Source organism: Malus sylvestris, chromosome 11 (assembly GCF_916048215.2).
Source record: "Malus sylvestris chromosome 11, drMalSylv7.2, whole genome shotgun sequence".
Taxonomy (NCBI): domain Eukaryota; kingdom Viridiplantae; phylum Streptophyta; class Magnoliopsida; order Rosales; family Rosaceae; genus Malus; species Malus sylvestris.
The window spans coordinates 38,119,371-38,136,609 of NC_062270.1; the positions used below are offsets into that span (position 1 = coordinate 38,119,371).

Here is a 17,239-nt window from a genome sequence, read left to right on the forward strand (position 1 = left end):
CGTTTCGTACTAATAGTATTATATGGAGATTGGAGAGACTTAAACATTATAACAAGACTTTGAAAATTTTATTAAAATCCAAGTGCTTCTTGAAAAGCAGTTAAAAGTGATTCTCCAAAACTCGCTCATATAGATAAAACTTGCAAAAATACGAAAAGAAGAAAAAAAACCAACACAAACTAAAATTAAAAACCATTCAAAATTACAGTTTCCACTCACGTTGATATCTTCCTATGGCAACCTTCAGCACGAAGATATTACACAGCTACTCTTTTCAAATTCCAGAAATTCAAGACGTACGGAATTTACAAGATAAAGCAATCGCAATGCGAGAATGCGAACTAAGCCGTGGTTTCTTTGAAGCTCTTGGTCAACCAAATGGCTGTTTCCCTCGGAGAAACCTTCTCGGGTCCGAATGGCTTCAAGAGCACTCCAAGCTCTTCGAACCTTTCTTGTTGTAGAAGACGCGCGCTGAACTCAAGCAACCCTTCCAAAGCCTCTGCACGTTGCTGGAATGATGAGGTGTCGAATCGCTGCTGTCGTGACTCCGAAGATGAATGGCTCGAAACACCAGCGGTAGTTTTCTGCTCAGGAGATTCACTGCCATTTCGAGCAGGTCCATGGCTGCCATCAATTGTACTGGACTTGGAAATGGTTTTGTCTATAACCTGGATCATGCACTTGTCCTTTGTGATAGAATGGTTGATGCTATTCAGCTTGGTTGAAGGGCATCGTGCAGATGTTGATGAAATTCCACGGGTAGGAACGAGTGGCTCTTCAGAAGAGGCTAAGGGGAATTCAGCCATCTTGTCAATTCGCGGGGCATTGACAGAAACGTCTGGAGACTCCATAATCCCAAGGGGACCAACATTGGCTCTATATGGGGTTTGTGCAGCTGCAGTACTTGTCAAGAACGGAAGAGAAGCTCTTCGAGTTGACTGGGAAGATTTTCTGGCTGGAGAATGTGACACCGGAAGCTGCAATCATGCGAGTAACAAAGTAGTCAAAATCAATAAATAAACACACCGAGTTTATCCAATTCACTAATTTAGTAGTATGACTTACCGAATCACGTTTTGAGTTGACGTGAGAAATTCTTGACTCTGTAATGTGTTTCGTGGGAGTAGCAGAAACTTTTGCTGGTGCTGCTCGTGGACTATTAACAACATTGTACTTTGTGGACACCAACTTTCTGTTACCATAATCTTCCTTGGTACTTCCCATAGATACCTCGGTGAACTTACGACTTAAACACCCTGGAAAGTCCAGTGTCCGCACGCTAGAACTTGGAGAGCCCTGTTCAGTTCCAGAGATACTAGGATTTAAGGTCCTATCATTGCTGAATGATCGTCTTTTCTCTCTGCTGGTACGAACAGGACTAGTTTCTGGCTCCATGAATCGTGTTTTCCTCACATAACTGGACCGAGACCAGTCAACTGGGAAAGTATTCCGCCGAGGGATATTCACTTTTAGATGAATCTTAAGCACATAAGGCTGAAGATGGGGATGAGCAAGCACCTCTGCAGCCTGATAAACCATGGATAACGTCGTAAATAAATCCACGTAAATGGATGATTCATTTCTATAAATAAGTCTGTGTAACTCAACAAACATTCATGCAATGTACATCATACATGATCTACTAGTACATGTAAGAATCAAACAAACAAAAATGTATTCGGCAAAGAAACACAAATAAATAAACTTACACTTGGCCTAAGTTCTGGGTTCTTCCGCAGCATGCTTTTAACAAGACCTCGACTGCAAAAGAGAAGAAAACAGAGAATAGGGAAACCATACTGTCAATCAACACATTTGATTCATTGAAAACCATATGCAAACAAATATTCATTGAACAAACATCAAATTTTCCACCGACAACGTCTAAGCTCAACTCACAATAATATATACAAATGAAATTGCAACCATTAAAAGAACTTAAAACCCGGAGGCAACAGAAGAGGAAATAGACTCACAATGCACCAGAGTACAACGTTGGAAGTGGAGCCACTATTGACTTGTTTATTTTGTTAATCAGAGATTGTATATCCTGTACTCAGAACGAAATTCATAAGTTATCAAGGAAAAAGGTAAAGCTTGTAGTTCCATTCAACTCCTCAAGCCTTAGATAATTCTTGTTTAGTGCCAACATACCGCAAACAGGTAATACAAAGTTCAAAAAATTCCTAACCGAAAATTAGCAAACTTACAAAGGCTTTGAATGCAGGCCTGAACGCAGCCATTTCATATATACAGCATCCTGCAAGACACATTCTATTTATATGTGTGTGTGGCTAAAAAATCGAGGACGAAAAAATTAATGGGTTTGGGTGGAGGTTAAGAGGAGGGAAAACTTACCTAAAGACCATATATCTGACTTAGAACCATAAGGTATGTCAGCAAGAAGCTCAGGGCACATATAACTGGGAGTTCCGACTACCTGAACATTGAGCAGACATACCAGATCACACATAGGCCAGGGTGTAAAACTTCAAACTATATGCGTCGGCTGAAGTACTTACAGAGGAAGCTAGATCGTCCGAAGTTAACATTTTCGCGAGACCAAAGTCACCTAGATACATTATTATTGTAAATTCAGGATACAATTATCAAGGGCGAACTCAAAAATGTGAAACCGAACTTGAGTGAATCAGCAATGAAGGAACTATAGCTTACCCAGACGGATGTCTTGATCTTTTGTCAAAAATATATTTGAACACTGAAGTAGAAGAACACAGTCAGAGAAAACTCCGGAATTTCAAACGTGCAACACTAAACAAATCGCTCCTTTAACTTGCCACTGACCTTGACATCACGGTGAAGAATATGGTTTGCATGCAAGTAATCAAGTGCCATCAACAGTTGAACTAGCCATTGGCAGAGTTTCTGTTCATTTCCAAATTGCAAGTAAGAAACATAAATTATTGGGAGTATCACACACTTTGATCAAACGCCTAGGATACAATTTGGAAACTTATAAAACCTAGTGGAAAGTTCGCTGGAAGAATAACAACCTCTTCTGAGAAATTAACACCACGGGCCCTTTTTATGGCTTCCATCCTGTTCAGCAAGAGGCATTAACATGAAAAGGTCAGAAAAGCGGTGGGAACAAGGCCAAATCAAATAATTCCTAAAGTAGTAAATGAACCGTTTTAACGAAGAAGCAAAACTTACATGTCTCCTCCTTCACAATACCCTATAACAATGCACACAAAGCAACCCTGAAAGTGAAAGGCATCGAAGCTTTAATTGCAGAACTAGAGAATTATGTGGAAAGTGAATAACAAGCAACTCATGGGGGAATAAAAAACAAACGTTCTTATGAGATACTGACCCTTTCAACCCAGGAATCTTTGTACTCCACGATGAACGGATTCTGTACCGTGGAAATAAGCTCCATCTGCATTACAACAAACCAAGATAACCATTTAAATTCCAGATTCTTACAACCACCATTCCAGTACTACTCAAGTCTAGCATATGGATTTAGTTTTAAACAAAAATAAAGAACTCCGACCTCCTGGTGAGCCGATCTCCGGCTTCTATCAGTTTGACGAGCAAGACGGATCTTCTTAAGGACGTACCTATGCATGTAAGTATGTATCAAAATTTAGTAATCCTATCTCAAAGTAAATACTAGACGTAAGTTGCAAGGAGACTCACTTCTTGTTTTCGTGCTTATGCCTCACGAGAAGCTACGATGCATGGATACGGACACGGATACGAGGATACGACACGATACGACACGGGGACACGTCAAATTTCTAAAAACGAAGACACGATACGTTTGGGATACGGCAATTAAAAATATATATAAATATATCTAAAATACTTTAAAATAAGCATTCAAATTTATTACTCAAATTTAAATTTATTTCAATAAACTCCAAATAGTTAGAAAGATAGTCCATCCAACAAGCAATTAGTCTTCAAACTTGAAAAATTAAAATGAACATCCAAACTAAAATTAAAAAAACAAAGTCTCATTCAACTTCCACGTTCATGATGTCTCCTCTAGTAACTAAAGTAGTATCCAATGACGGTTCATCCAGTAACTAAAGTAGTCTCCACATTCATGAAAGCATATCCATAAATATTATAATCTAAATATCATGAAAGTACAATATTATATTATTTATAATACACAAAATACAAAATAATATTATATACAAAAAGCAATCAGATTGAACAGGTTTTCAAATCAATCAGATTGAACAGAGGCTTTCTTTTAGCTTCGAATAAAAACAGAAACAGAGGTTGGGGCTTTTAGGTTCGAAAAAAAACAGAAAAGGGTTCTGTACAGATTGAGTTTCAAAATTAACAAAGTGAAAACGAAGTCGAAGGACGGAAACGATAGAGACGACAGACGGACGGAGCAATTGCAGACAACAAGTCTGATTTCTGAGGTTCGAAATCGTTTTGGTTTTTAGTTAAACAATCGTTTCAGTTATCTAATTCGAATCAATCACGATTCTGTGCGGAATCCGTATCCTCTGATTTGGATTTTTTTTCCTGATTATCCTCAGATTTTGTTTGAAACGTATCCGAAAATTATGATACGCGTATCTCGACAGTATGATACGCGTATCTCATCAATAAAGAACGTATCCCTTCATTCTGATACGTATCGGGAGCGTATCCGTACGTATTCTGTACGTATCCGTATCCCTGCGTGTCAGATACGGGATACGTTGAGTTTTCCCCGTGTCCATGCATCGTAGACGAGAAGAGCAGAACCAAAAGAACCCTTCCCAATCTGCTCCAGAACTTCATACTGCTCCATCATATGTTCTACCACTCTCACTCTTCAGTGTCTATAAAATACATCTACACCTGAAAACAATGCCCAAACACAAACCACACATGAAGAAATTAGTGAACTTTCAACAATGTAATCACTAATCATGAAGCAAAAAATCAGTAAATAGTAAAATCATGAAGCACAATTTAACCCCATACACTAGTTTATCAGCTTAAACAAGGAAGTAAAATATGAATCGTACTATGACAAACACAAACCATCAACCCATTAAGCAATATTCAATCCCTAATCAAGCTTAATTAGCAATTTAATCAATACCCAATACGAACACGTGCGTCAATTCATCAGAAAACAAACTATGAAAACAGCAGGAAAAAGTAAGAGCAACAGTAACAGCAAGTACAAAGAAAAGTACCCAAGAATCCAGAACAGCAGAAATCACCAAGAAACTGGAAGAACAAGTGAATCTGCAGCTTCTTCTTCCTTAAAAACTTAAACTTTAAATTTTTTTTTTTTTAAAAACAAGGAGTTGGAGTACGTAGTTTAATTAAATGGGGAAAAAATTTAGGAAATTCAGATTAAAGCCCTCCACCTACTTCCCTCCTAATTATTTAATTTCCTAATTTTTCTCCATCAGATAATGCGAATGACAAGGTGGGCGCCAAAAGAAGTAAAACGAAAGCAAAACCGAAGAAAGAAGAATTCAAGTTCAAAATTTGCAGAGTGAGAGAGAGGGGTTTTGGCTTGGGTACGAAAAGATTCTTGAAAAGGGTAAGGATCCTCTCCTATCCCTTTCTCCTAATCCACTAAATTCGAGAATCTGGATCATTGAAATTTGATCAAACGGTTAAATTTATTATAATTTTTTAAATGAGCCCCTGTTTATGACCGTTAGATTAAATTTCAATGGTTCGGATCTCCGGACTTGATGGATTAGGAGGAAGGGATCTAGAGATGATCCCTTCCTGAAAAAGGACCGGGGGATTGGGGTGGGGCCCACTGCACGGGTGGTTGGAGAAGGAATTGGGAAGGTGCCAAAGGAGGCCCCCACGTACACGCCGTTCGAACGGAGTTTTTCTTGGCGGATTTTGCGGGATTTTCAAATTTGTCGGAAGTCGGAGGCCTGCCATTGGTTACGAGTCCAGTTGGTGGGCTGAGGCCCAGAGTTAATGGTTTGGTGGGCTTTTTTTTTTTTAATTGGGACTTTGCGAGTTTGGGTGTTAAATTTAAAATTGAAATTTTGTTTGGTAATTATTTTCTGTTTTCATCAAAAAGTGAAAATTCAAGGCCAAATTCTGAAAAATCAAGAACGTAGTTTTTAGTTACCGAATAAGATTTCAGTTTTCAGATTTGAAAAAAAAAAACTAAAAGCTAAAAACGAAATGGTTATCAAATAGCCCTTTAATTTTTAATACGAGCCATATGAGGAGGAGGGGCAAAGAATTAAAACTTGAGACATTTGCATCTAAGTTTGATTTGATCTGTATAAACTAGCAAAAGGCACACAAACGAAGAAAATTTATCTTTAACTTTTGTTACGAATTACTATTAATGTGCATCCAACAAATGAAACAACAAATATAGAGGATTATCAACATCTTGCATGGATGCTAGCCACTTGGGTGCATCAATGGGTGGACTTCAAATGGCTGAAACTACTAAATAGAACTTACAAACCGAAACTTACAGAATAATTCGACTATATCGAAGAAATATCACCTGATTCTTTCACATAGCTAGGGTTTCAAGGCTTCATTGCTTTCAATTCGTCGTTTGTAACTGTAAAAGAAGGTAATGAGGCGCCAATGAGGGTTGGTTGAGTTGGTAAGATCGTTCTCTTCACCAGACCAAGGCCTAGGTTCGACTCCTGCTGCCTGCAATCCTTTTTTATGGTCGATCTGTGAAAACTAAAAAAAAACTAAGACCCCCTCTGTAAGTCCTCAAAGAGTATGTCATGACCTTAAGATTGGTAACGAGGCCCATTTTTTTAGGGAATTTTAAATATGATGCTCGACAGGATGAATTGGAGGCTATTTGGTAGATAATATATATATGGAAAAGTTTATAGAGACGACATGAAGTTTGATTGGAGGCAGTAGGTTCTAGTTTCTCTCAACACTTGACCTCTCTAATTATCTGTGGCCGATGTTGTGCACGGTTTGTATTGGCCTGAAGGGTCGTGTCATTTGTTCTAAGTCAATAACTTCTTGTCGCATCTTATATTTCGGATTTTCTAATAATATAATTGCTTAGTGTAAATATAGTCACTTTCGTGAATAACAAGTTCCATACTAATTATTATGGTTGGCTACTCGTGTATGTAAGAAGATTTTATTTTATTTTTTGTCCAAACGTAAAGAAGATTTGGCCCGCTTCAATATGTAGTTATGTACGCAAACAAAGGAAATTCTGCCCTAAATACAGGCAGGTGGTAGGTTTCAGGGATCAGTGTTCAACAAAGCAACACAAACAACATGCATGTTCTGTTTCCTCATAAAATTCTTAAAGAGTTCGGTCAGGGACCCCGTTGCTGCAATTTAGGGTGATGCGTACTTATGTAGTAGCCCAATTAAATATTCCAACTACTTCCACATGAATATTAGGCCACATACCTAAACACAAGCACAACACATGAATAAAATGGGCTAAATAAGCCTGGAATTACAAGATGGTGGACGGGGTTTAACTTTAATTATTATTGAGAAAATTAGAACACGAGCTTGATTTTCTGCAAATCACTTCCAGTCGCATATAGTAAAAACTTAATGCATACATGACAAACTGTAACTTTTTAATTCTTACGAACAAGTATTTTAGTAAAATTATAAGAAACTAACCTTCTTATGTCCAGTGTAATTTGTTTTGTTGTTGTTTAGACCAGATGGAGAGTCCTCCATGTTCCAAGCTCACTTTATAGAAAATAATTTACATACACCGTCATGTTTTGTCTCGTACCAATAGAATAAAGTCATGTGAAAAAGCACTATCTCATTGAAAGGTTCTATACATCCGCCCTTTTTTCTCTGTCATTGTATTTGTATGAGTCCTTCTCCACTTTACCAGGCCAACTTGCAAGTTGCAAGTTGCAACATAGACCACTATCGAACATGGGACGGAGACGCATTTGATTTTGGAGAGCCATCTCTGTCTAATCCATGCTAATAAGTTTTAAGGTAGGGTCAATCTTGAAACGTTTCAAGATATGAAATGATCTAAAGTAGAGGTTAAGGGAGTGCTAATGGAACTGGAATGAGATCCTCCTCACGAGATCCATTAGCATATCTCCGCATCTTGGACCACATTCATCTGCATATATCGTTTTTGTGCACACTATATGTCGCTTAGAATGCTCTTATGGTCACAGCTCAAGAAAAAATCAGTTTTCAAAAGCATGGAAAGAGGGTTTTGGAGAAGTACAAAGAGATAAGCACTGCTTCTATATCAAAGTAGTAGAAAAGCAGAAGAGTGGTAGTTTCTTTCACTTTATTCTGTATGATTCTTATGGATCCAATCTTTACACATTATCTTTTGTCTGCCTACGTGATACATCAAGGGGATTTTAATATTGTGACATTAAGCTGATGTTCTTACTTATTCATATTTTATGAGATATTCTGGATTTATTTATTTATTTATTTTTTGGTCAATGGATTTATTCATATTTAGGGTTTATACTTATAACGCAATTCAATATTGCAACGAGTATATCTCCATATAAAAATATATGGCTTGTAATTAAATGAGTTATTTCTCTTTGTAAAAAAACCAAACATCACAGTTAGACATATAAATATTTTGTACGTGATTTTAACGAGTTGTTTTTAAATATATATGTCAGACATAATCGATCAATCCATACAAAGTGTCAAGCAGCTATCTATCGTTTTATCATCCAATTTGTTTTTTTATACACAAAAATAGGTAGGATGTGGCAATATGGGCACATATTTGCGGGGAATTTCAAGCAAACTTTTTTAGAAAGCAGCAGTAGATATGGCGATGGATTGATGGGCCTAATATTGCTGAAAAGAGAATCTCTGATAAGACCCTGGAGTTTTCCAAGGAAAATGACATGGTGGAGTATGTGAACAATAATATATCATAAAGCAAAGGAGAAATTAGGTTCTCATTTCTTTTTTTGTTACTCTATTAATTAAAATCTTTTTTTTTTTTAATTTTTTGTTAAGGTTTTTGGGTATTAATAACATCATTAATTATTTCAATAATAAAATATTTTTTATTTCTAAATATATTAATTTAATGTTAAAAATGTTACAATTAGTATATTTATATTTATGACTAAATTTTTTATCATATATTTTTAGTTTTAGTTTGTACCCATTTTTAATTTGTAATTCTTTTTTAACTTGTACCAATTTTCTTTTCAGTTTTAATTTGTACTCATATATTAATTTATTTTTGTGCTCATATTTTTTTAAAGTTTATTTGTATTTGTACCCATATATTTTTTTGTATTTGTACTTTTTATTTTGCTAAATGTACCCATGCTAATTATATGTACCCATTCATGTAAAACTTTTTAATCTTAAAATGTACTCATTCTTAAATATACCAATTTGTTATATGTAAAATGTACCTTTATATATATATATATATATAATCTATTCAATTTTTTTCTAATCCATTTTTAAAATTATATGGGTACATTCTTTTTTCTTTGATTTTAAAATGTATCAATGTCAAGTTTAATCGAAGAAATTTACTAATGTTATTAAGCCTAATATCTTTTTTTTTGTTGTGATTTTGAAGAATGTACCCATGTTTTGATACAATAAATTTTTTGGTTAATTGTGATGAATGTACCCATGTTTATATATACACATACACACAATAGTATATTTATTTTTTAATATTTTTAATCCCATAAATTATGGTTTTTTTATTTAAAATCTCATTTATATAAACAACTAAAATTTCTAATTTTTAATTTAAAAAATATAGTAACATACATAACTAAGGACCAAAAAATTAAAAAATATAGTAACGTACATAGAAATAAATTATCACATTAATTTCAGGGACCTAGATCAAAAATTAAAAACCAACAAGGTTCAAATCAAAGAATATTCATAACTAAGGACTGCATCCAAAGTCTCCCTAAATATATATTTGACGAGGTTCTAAAATGCGGTAGGCACTAGGCGGGGCTAGACGGGCCCCAGGTGGGAACCTAGGCTGTTTTTTATTTTATTTTATTTAAATTTATCATATAACATATAAATAAAAGATAATACTAGGAAGACCAATTTTTTAAGGGTAATGACCTAGAATTCGTGTCGTGTTTCTCGTGTTCGTGTCATACCCGATAGCTTAACAGGTCATGTTGTGTAATACCCGTTAAAGTAAATGGGTAATATGACCCGATCCGAAATCAACCCGTTAATATTATTAGGTAATATGACCCGACCCGTTACCCATTAAGAAAAAAATATTTTAGATCAATAAAAATGAAAATGAAAAACATAATTTGACCCCAAAAAATGTAAAACATAATACTAAGTTAGTATATACATACTAAATTTTGGAGTTGACCCCTTCATGAAAGTTGTAAAGTTTTTCATTACAAGTGATTACATTTTTCACACTTCTACAATAATTATTATTAATTTTATTAATTTTGCACTCAAATAAAAAAATATTGTTCATGAGATTTGGAGGGTTTTAAAAATCTAAATGATCATATAACCATCGTCTAAGCGTTGAGGATGCAATTATGAACGTTTATTATGCTTTCACATCTTTCATACTTATACATTAATGATTATGAATTTTTTTTTATTTTGAACTCTCTTAAAAATACTATTCATCAGAGTTTGTATGGTTTTAAAAATTCAAACGATCATATACCCATCATCATAGTGTAGAGGATGCGACTACGAGCGTTTGCATATTTTTTTCATATTTTTCGCACAAGTAAATTAATTATTATAATTTTTTAATGTGTTTGGTATTTTTAAATTACTTGATATTTTTTTAATGTGTTTTATGATTTTTAATCTCAATCTTTGCCTATAATATACTATAAAAATAAATAAATAAAGCTTAAATTTTCAAATTTACATAGAATAATAATTAATAAACAATATATACATATTCATTATATCTATTGTATTTTATAGTACGTTTTTTTAGTAGTTTAAAAAATTAAAATCATCAAAATAACTTTTTTTTTTTTATCGTGTCGAAACAGGTTACCCCCGTGTCACTCTCGTGTAAACCTATTAAGGACCTGTTATTAACGGGTTATTATCGTGTGACCCGATAATGACCCGATTAGTTATTGTGTTGACCCGATACCCGTTATTTTCATGTCATTTACGTGTCGTGTAAGAAATTGCCAGGTCACTAAATTTGGAGACAAAATTTGTAAACTAAATGATGTGTCACCAATAGGAATGATCACGTTTATCAACGCGTAAGTAGTAAACCAATCATCAACTTCCATGTCTTTTAGTCTACAAATTTAGTCTTCTTAGCATTACCCAATTTTTAAACTAAATTTGCAAATCAAATGAAGTGTCATGACTCACCAATAGGAAATAAACACGTTAATCAATAATTAAATAATAATTCAATCATCAACATCCACATCATTTGGTTCACAAAATTTGGTTTAGACATTTTGTCTCCCTAGCATTACCCATAAATAAATGTCTACTTATACTTAAAAAAATACATAATTGTACTGAGATACATAAATTGCAAATATAATAAAGTATTAGAACAAGCATATAGTGAGAGTCGCAACCTAAGCCTCGTGGCTAGGCAAGTCTAAGTGAGTGCGTAAGCAGGTGGGGTGTCTAGGCAAGTTTAGGCATCATTTCTTAATTTTCAAATGCTTAGGAATTAATCGGGGAGTTAGCCAGCCCCTTAACTAGTGCATAGACGGAAATTTTCAGAACAATGATGTTTGATATTTTTCAGTGAGCCACGTATTCTTTGATCAATAACTTCCATGAACCTTGAAGAAATTAAGACCAGCATTGGCACCATACATTCCTTCTCAACCTCTTTGCTCTTTGTTTCTGAAAGTTGAAGGAAATATTAACGGCAGCATTCAGTGAGCCACATATTCTTCGATCAATAACTTCCATGAACCTTGAAGAAATTAAGAACAGCATTGGCACCATACATTCCTTCTCAACCTCTTTGCTCTTTGTTTCTGAAAGTTGAAGGAAATATTAACGGCAGCATTTTGAGACCACAATTCTTCCACCCCAGACCCTAAATGGGGTCACGCCACCAACTGCCTATTCCTGTCGTGTTCAAGTATATATTGCTTTCGGGTTTCATTGCAGTGGTCATATATTCTGTTTGCGGAGGGCCTATCTTCCTTTACTGTACAGATATACCTGGTGAAAAGCAAAACAAAGGTTCAATGTAAGGCACAGATACATTGCTTTCACAACATGAAGTAGCAATGATCGCAACAACCACATTGCATGAAATCTTTAAACGCAATAAAAAAATGAAGTATTATTGACACTCCAAAAATCTCATTCCATACTCCTCATAAGTGTATTTTTCTTTCCTAATATAAAAAGTTTGGAGTGTAGAATGAGATTTTTGGAGTGATAATAACAATTCCCTAAAAAAATTGTGAATTATAACATTTGTGATGCAAAGAACAGTGTTCCCACATTTGATTTTTTTTTTTGGGGGGGGGGGGGGGGGGCATGTTTCACATGTCCTGTTACTCAATTATACAGCAGCATAATGGTTTGCGGACTGGAGCAGGAATTGTACCATAATTCGGGTAGAAATATTTAGGCCATATTATCTATATACTAAAACCAAGTTGAGAATCACTGTTCACCAACAGGTTTTTGACGAAAAAGCCTTCAACAGGCGCCTATCGCTAGTGAGTTTCTAAGCATGCATGCTACTGGGTCCGATGTAGTAGATCATCTGTAGCCACCAATTCTGCGCTCCCCTTGAAGACATAATCATGCTTGCTTTTACTATTATTGGAAACTCATTCATGGTGTCCTAAAAAAATGCCGGAAGTTTGATATGAAGTCAACCAATAATGCAGATTTGATATGAAGTCAACCAATAATGCAGATTTGATATCAATTCAACTAATAAAGCAGGTTAAGACAAGACAATTGTTATTAGCATTTCAAAAATCTCATTTGACATTTCAAATTTTTTATAATTTAAAAATATATATTTATAAAGATATGTAGAATGAGATTTTTAGAGTGTTAATAATAGTTTTCCAAGATAAAATTAGTCAAAGTAAGTCTTGCATTCATCAATCAAATAAGGATGGATGTTGATAAAATAGAAGTCATACTCTTGTCATTGTACTTGAAACGTAATTACCATGTCATATCAATTGGTAAATATAGTTCAACTATGTACTATCACATAGTTGATCCCAATGTAATACTATTTTGTACTTTTTTTTTGTAATAGATATGAATCTAATTCTAGCATGCAATCACAAGTATATCTCGTTTGTCCTGTATTTCTCACCACAGTTAAAAAACACATAACTAAGATTCAAAATATTGTTGTGTGAATTCAACATAATTTGACTAATCTAGGTAGTCAAAATTCATTACTAAATGTTATTATGTGGATATTCCTATAAGGTTAAATTAATCAAATTATCCACTGCTAGCTTTAGTTGGAACCTATAAGGTCACACGCAATAAAATGTTATCGAAAGATAAAATTGGTGAAGACTAAATGTAATATAACCTGTTTATATTAAATGTTTTATTTAATATTTAATTAACTGGTTTGGCCACTCAGTACTACGGTCTGGTGGTATTCCTCTTCACTTGTGAGTGAGAGATCTTAGGTTCAAATCTTGTGAATGACGAATTCAATACCAAATTCGGTTGTTCATTGTGCGGTTTAGCCGAACTTTCCCTCTCTTTAGTGTAAAATATATCATTGTACTAAAAAAAAAAATAACTAATTTGGGTTGAGCCTTCTATTTATTGGTGGTTATTTGAACTAAAATAAAATAAAGAAACCCATTCCAAAAAATAAATACCGAATTAATTGAAAAACAAAATAGGAACGAAACGTGATATTGCTCAATGACAATAAGGAGGTGAGGCAAGCCCTAGGGAGCTTCTGAAACTTGACAGACAAAATTTGTTGCTTGTTGAATTGGAGAAAATTTGCATGAACTTCGATGTTGCTAAGACGGCTGAATGAATTCAAGGAATAATGAAGGATTGAGAGAGATGAAGAATTAAAGAGAGAAACGTGAAAGCGCTTTGTATTATCATCGATGATTAATTATACTACAGTTCTCCTTTTAGTTATATACAACTACGGATGTCAACGGGGTAGATCGGGTTTGGATGTGCCATATGCGAACCTGTTTATTTTCTTTGAACCCGAAACCATAGAATCCCTGAACGGGTTTTCTCCATAACCGAATCCGTCAGGTAACGGATTTTTTATCTGACAACGGTTTTCCCCATCATAATATTTATATATTTATATATTATTAATTAAATAGTAAATTTAAATAGACTACTGTTACAATGCCTATAATGCATATATTAAATAAGATAAAGTTTAATCAAAACAGGAGAAAACGCGTGAGAATTTCTCTCTGGTTTCCCATCATGCAATCTCCTTTGTCGCCAACCCCAGCCTTTGACTGGGGTGCCGGTGGTTATCCTTGTCCAAGTTCCTTGTTCTCCTCTTTCCCTCTTTCTCCTAATCCTCTTATCTCTTTTTCAATTTTCCCCTGAGATTTGTCTCAGCTTCCTTGAGCTTTATCTCAAATTTTCCAGTGAATTTATCTCATTTTTGGGCTTCATGTCCCTTCTCTCCACCCCTCCCTCTCCTCTAACCGTTCTTTTCCAAAGCCAAAACTCCATCTCTCCTCACTTTTCCCCTCTTCCACCCTTCCCATAAACCATCCCCACCCCCATCATTTGCTCTGATCTCCAGACTCCGGGCCGAATATGGTTGCCAGATTTATTTCCCTCCCTCACTGTCCCCTTTCCAAAAAAAAAAAAAAAAAAAAACTTGTCAAATTTCCCTCAAGGCCAAGTGTACTGCGGCTTTGGCCAAAGTAAGAGTATTTTACATACCCCCTTAGCCTCACATTTTATCCATGTGTTACTGTGTTTGTATATATTTGCAGGGATTAGTGAATGAGATTTGGATCTGGTGACTATCTTTTGGTTCTACGTCTTTGGTGAAGAAATATGGATGTGGTGTGCTTCTTGTTGCGGTTTTGGCACTTTTGTGTTGCGATGTCTTGTTCGTTTTCACCACTCGGTTGTTTTCTTTAGTGTTGCTGTTTCGGTAGTTGCTGGTAAGACTTTCGTGGCGGTGATGGTAGCAAACGCTGCTTTCTACGACCGAAAATTAGGGATTTGGGTTTCCGTTTTAGTTTTATTTAATTGGGATGGGCTTTTATGTATCTGTTTCTCCCAATGTATTTGAGTTATTTTGTCTTCCTTTGTGTTGGCATGTAACCTTATATTTGATTAATGAAATTATCTTTTCTTACCGAAAAAAAAAAGATTAAGTATTAAATATTAAATAGTGTTATTAATACAATTGATACAAACAAAGCATGTAATAAATTTATTAAAAACAAGATTCATACTATTAATAATTGATAAGCATATCATTTAATGCATATAATTACTAGTACGGACTTCCATATTTAATAATGCATGATTATTGATAACTCTCTTCTCCATATAATAAATACTAGGAGAGAAACACCATGCACTGGATCACTCTATTGACATAATTCTTCTATGTGTAATGGATCTTGCATGTTAAATTTTATAGAAAACTAACCAAAACACCCTCAAAAATTTCACTTTAGTCATCAGGACAAAACTTAGCAAAAATGCCAATCATGCCCTTCACACATCCATACAAGATTGCTCAGCAATGAAGATGACATTTTCAGAAAAATTTTGCATGCCAAAGATAAGGTGGCAAACATTGCAGCAACCAAGACAATATGGATTCACGTGGCCTTCAGCAGCTTTCAGAAACAGTGCTGACAGCTTTCAGAAACAATGTGTTGTCACCATCAAAAAGTTGTAAATATTGAAAAGTTATTTTGTTGTTTAGGAATCAGCTTTTGTATATAAGGGAGCATTTTCTCCCATACAGAACACACCTGAATACCACACACCTCTCTCAACATCTAAAAACACCATACTCACTTCATACACTCAAGCATTCGTAGCCTTCATAGCATCCTTGTAAACACTTCTTTGTAATCACTTTCTTGTAAACAACTATCTCTGTAAACATTCCATATATCAATAAAAGTTCAAATGTACATATTTAAGCAATTTTCAAGTCTTAAATAAGTTTTCCTTTCATTCTTTAGTGCGTTTGTTTAATTAGACTTCTAGTCCAAAACAGGGAAACACTATTGCGGTTATATTATTAACCTGCTAAACTGACGATCATACTTTGTTCGAGCACTCTGTTATAGTTGAATGTTTGCCATACAAATAACTGGACATTAACCAGGGTACCTCTGAGTTCTTCGTACCTCTGAGTTCAGCCGTTAAGGCCTTATACTTGTACTGTGAGTGGCCGTCATGCTGAAACATGTCGAGTTCCATGTGCAAGGTTCTATGTCTAGTTGTTATAATGGTCATCCGATTATTTAACCGAGCATGCTTTGCGAATTTGGTATCAGAGCCAAGTTTAACATTTTAATAGTATAATTATAATAGTAAAGTACCTGAGGATATAAGTCTTTGATACAACTGATATCATATTTGTTTATTGTATATGAACAACAGATATTACTGTCCCTGTAGACCCTGTCAACCACAATTACCAGGTATTTATTGTCTCAGACATCCAACTATAACTAGCATAAAGAGAAGATTAACATATATATCCAAAAGAATTATTAGTACTTTGAAGAAGCAAAAGTTTTATCTTGGATATCTTGAACATCCTTCATTTATTCGTAAATATAATAACACAAAAGTGCAGCATAAAGTTTTAGAAGCAAAAAGAACAACAAATCAAGTTTTATAGACCTTGAGAGAAGAAAGAGGGTTTTTAAGAAACCAGTTAGCCGTAACTCTAGAAAAAGGTAGATTGTAGTTTATGATAGATTATCTTAATTTAGAAATTAGTGAACCTCAAAAAAGAAAAATAACTTTAGATCAAAATAGTTTAGTTTGTTATTTTCCATCAAGAAAGCATAATCATATTTTGCACAGTGAAGAAAATTCACAAGCCAATACTATTGTAGATCTTATTATTAGTCAAGCAGAAAATATAAAATTAGAAAATAATAAGCATAATCATTTATTAAACCAGTTGTTAGAACATTTTCAGAAAAATTCTATAAAAATAATTAGACAAAATTTAGACTATATTACATCTCAGTTAGAAGATAATAATAGAAATATTCAAAGGTTTCCTAGCAAAAGAGAGATAAAAGAGCTTGTTGATCTTATAGATAGTAAGCCGAAACAA

At 34.5% G+C, this 17,239-nt stretch overlaps 1 protein-coding gene across 2 annotated transcripts; it reads right to left on the reverse strand.

Annotated features, from left to right (window-relative positions):
• Positions 1–46: 46 nt before the first annotated feature.
• Positions 47–6,786, reverse strand: LOC126589553 (serine/threonine-protein kinase Nek2-like). 2 transcript variants are annotated; one of them, XM_050254879.1, is made up of 16 exons: positions 6,482–6,786; positions 4,722–4,833; positions 3,664–3,687; positions 3,518–3,584; positions 3,335–3,400; positions 3,175–3,221; positions 3,015–3,060; positions 2,806–2,886; positions 2,677–2,719; positions 2,523–2,572; positions 2,359–2,440; positions 2,211–2,260; positions 1,977–2,050; positions 1,710–1,761; positions 1,066–1,527; positions 47–977 (listed from the first exon to the last, which is right to left on the reverse strand). In XM_050254879.1, exons 2-16 carry the CDS (start codon positions 4,784–4,786, stop codon positions 342–344), a joined length of 1,845 nt encoding a protein of 614 aa, XP_050110836.1. In that variant the 5' UTR covers positions 4,787–4,833; positions 6,482–6,786; the 3' UTR covers positions 47–341. The 2 variants fall into 2 exon arrangements, with proteins under 2 accessions (XP_050110836.1, XP_050110835.1); XM_050254878.1 differs by lacking the exon at positions 6,482–6,786 and adding an exon at positions 5,178–5,498.
• Between the last annotated feature and the right edge of the window lie 10,453 nt (positions 6,787–17,239).

Excerpts from the sequence above, each read along its gene's own strand:
- LOC126589553 (XM_050254879.1), bottom strand. The coding sequence starts at position 4,786 with ATGATGGAGCAGTATGAAGTTCTGGAGCAGATTGGGAAGGGTTCTTTT. Across the intron at positions 3,688-4,721 it reads TTTGGTTCTGCTCTTCTCGT|GAGGCATAAGCACGAAAACA; the intron begins CTACGATGCATG and ends GTAGCTTCTCGT. Across the intron at positions 1,762-1,976 it reads ACGTTGTACTCTGGTGCATT|TCGAGGTCTTGTTAAAAGCA; the intron begins GTGAGTCTATTT and ends TCTCTTTTGCAG.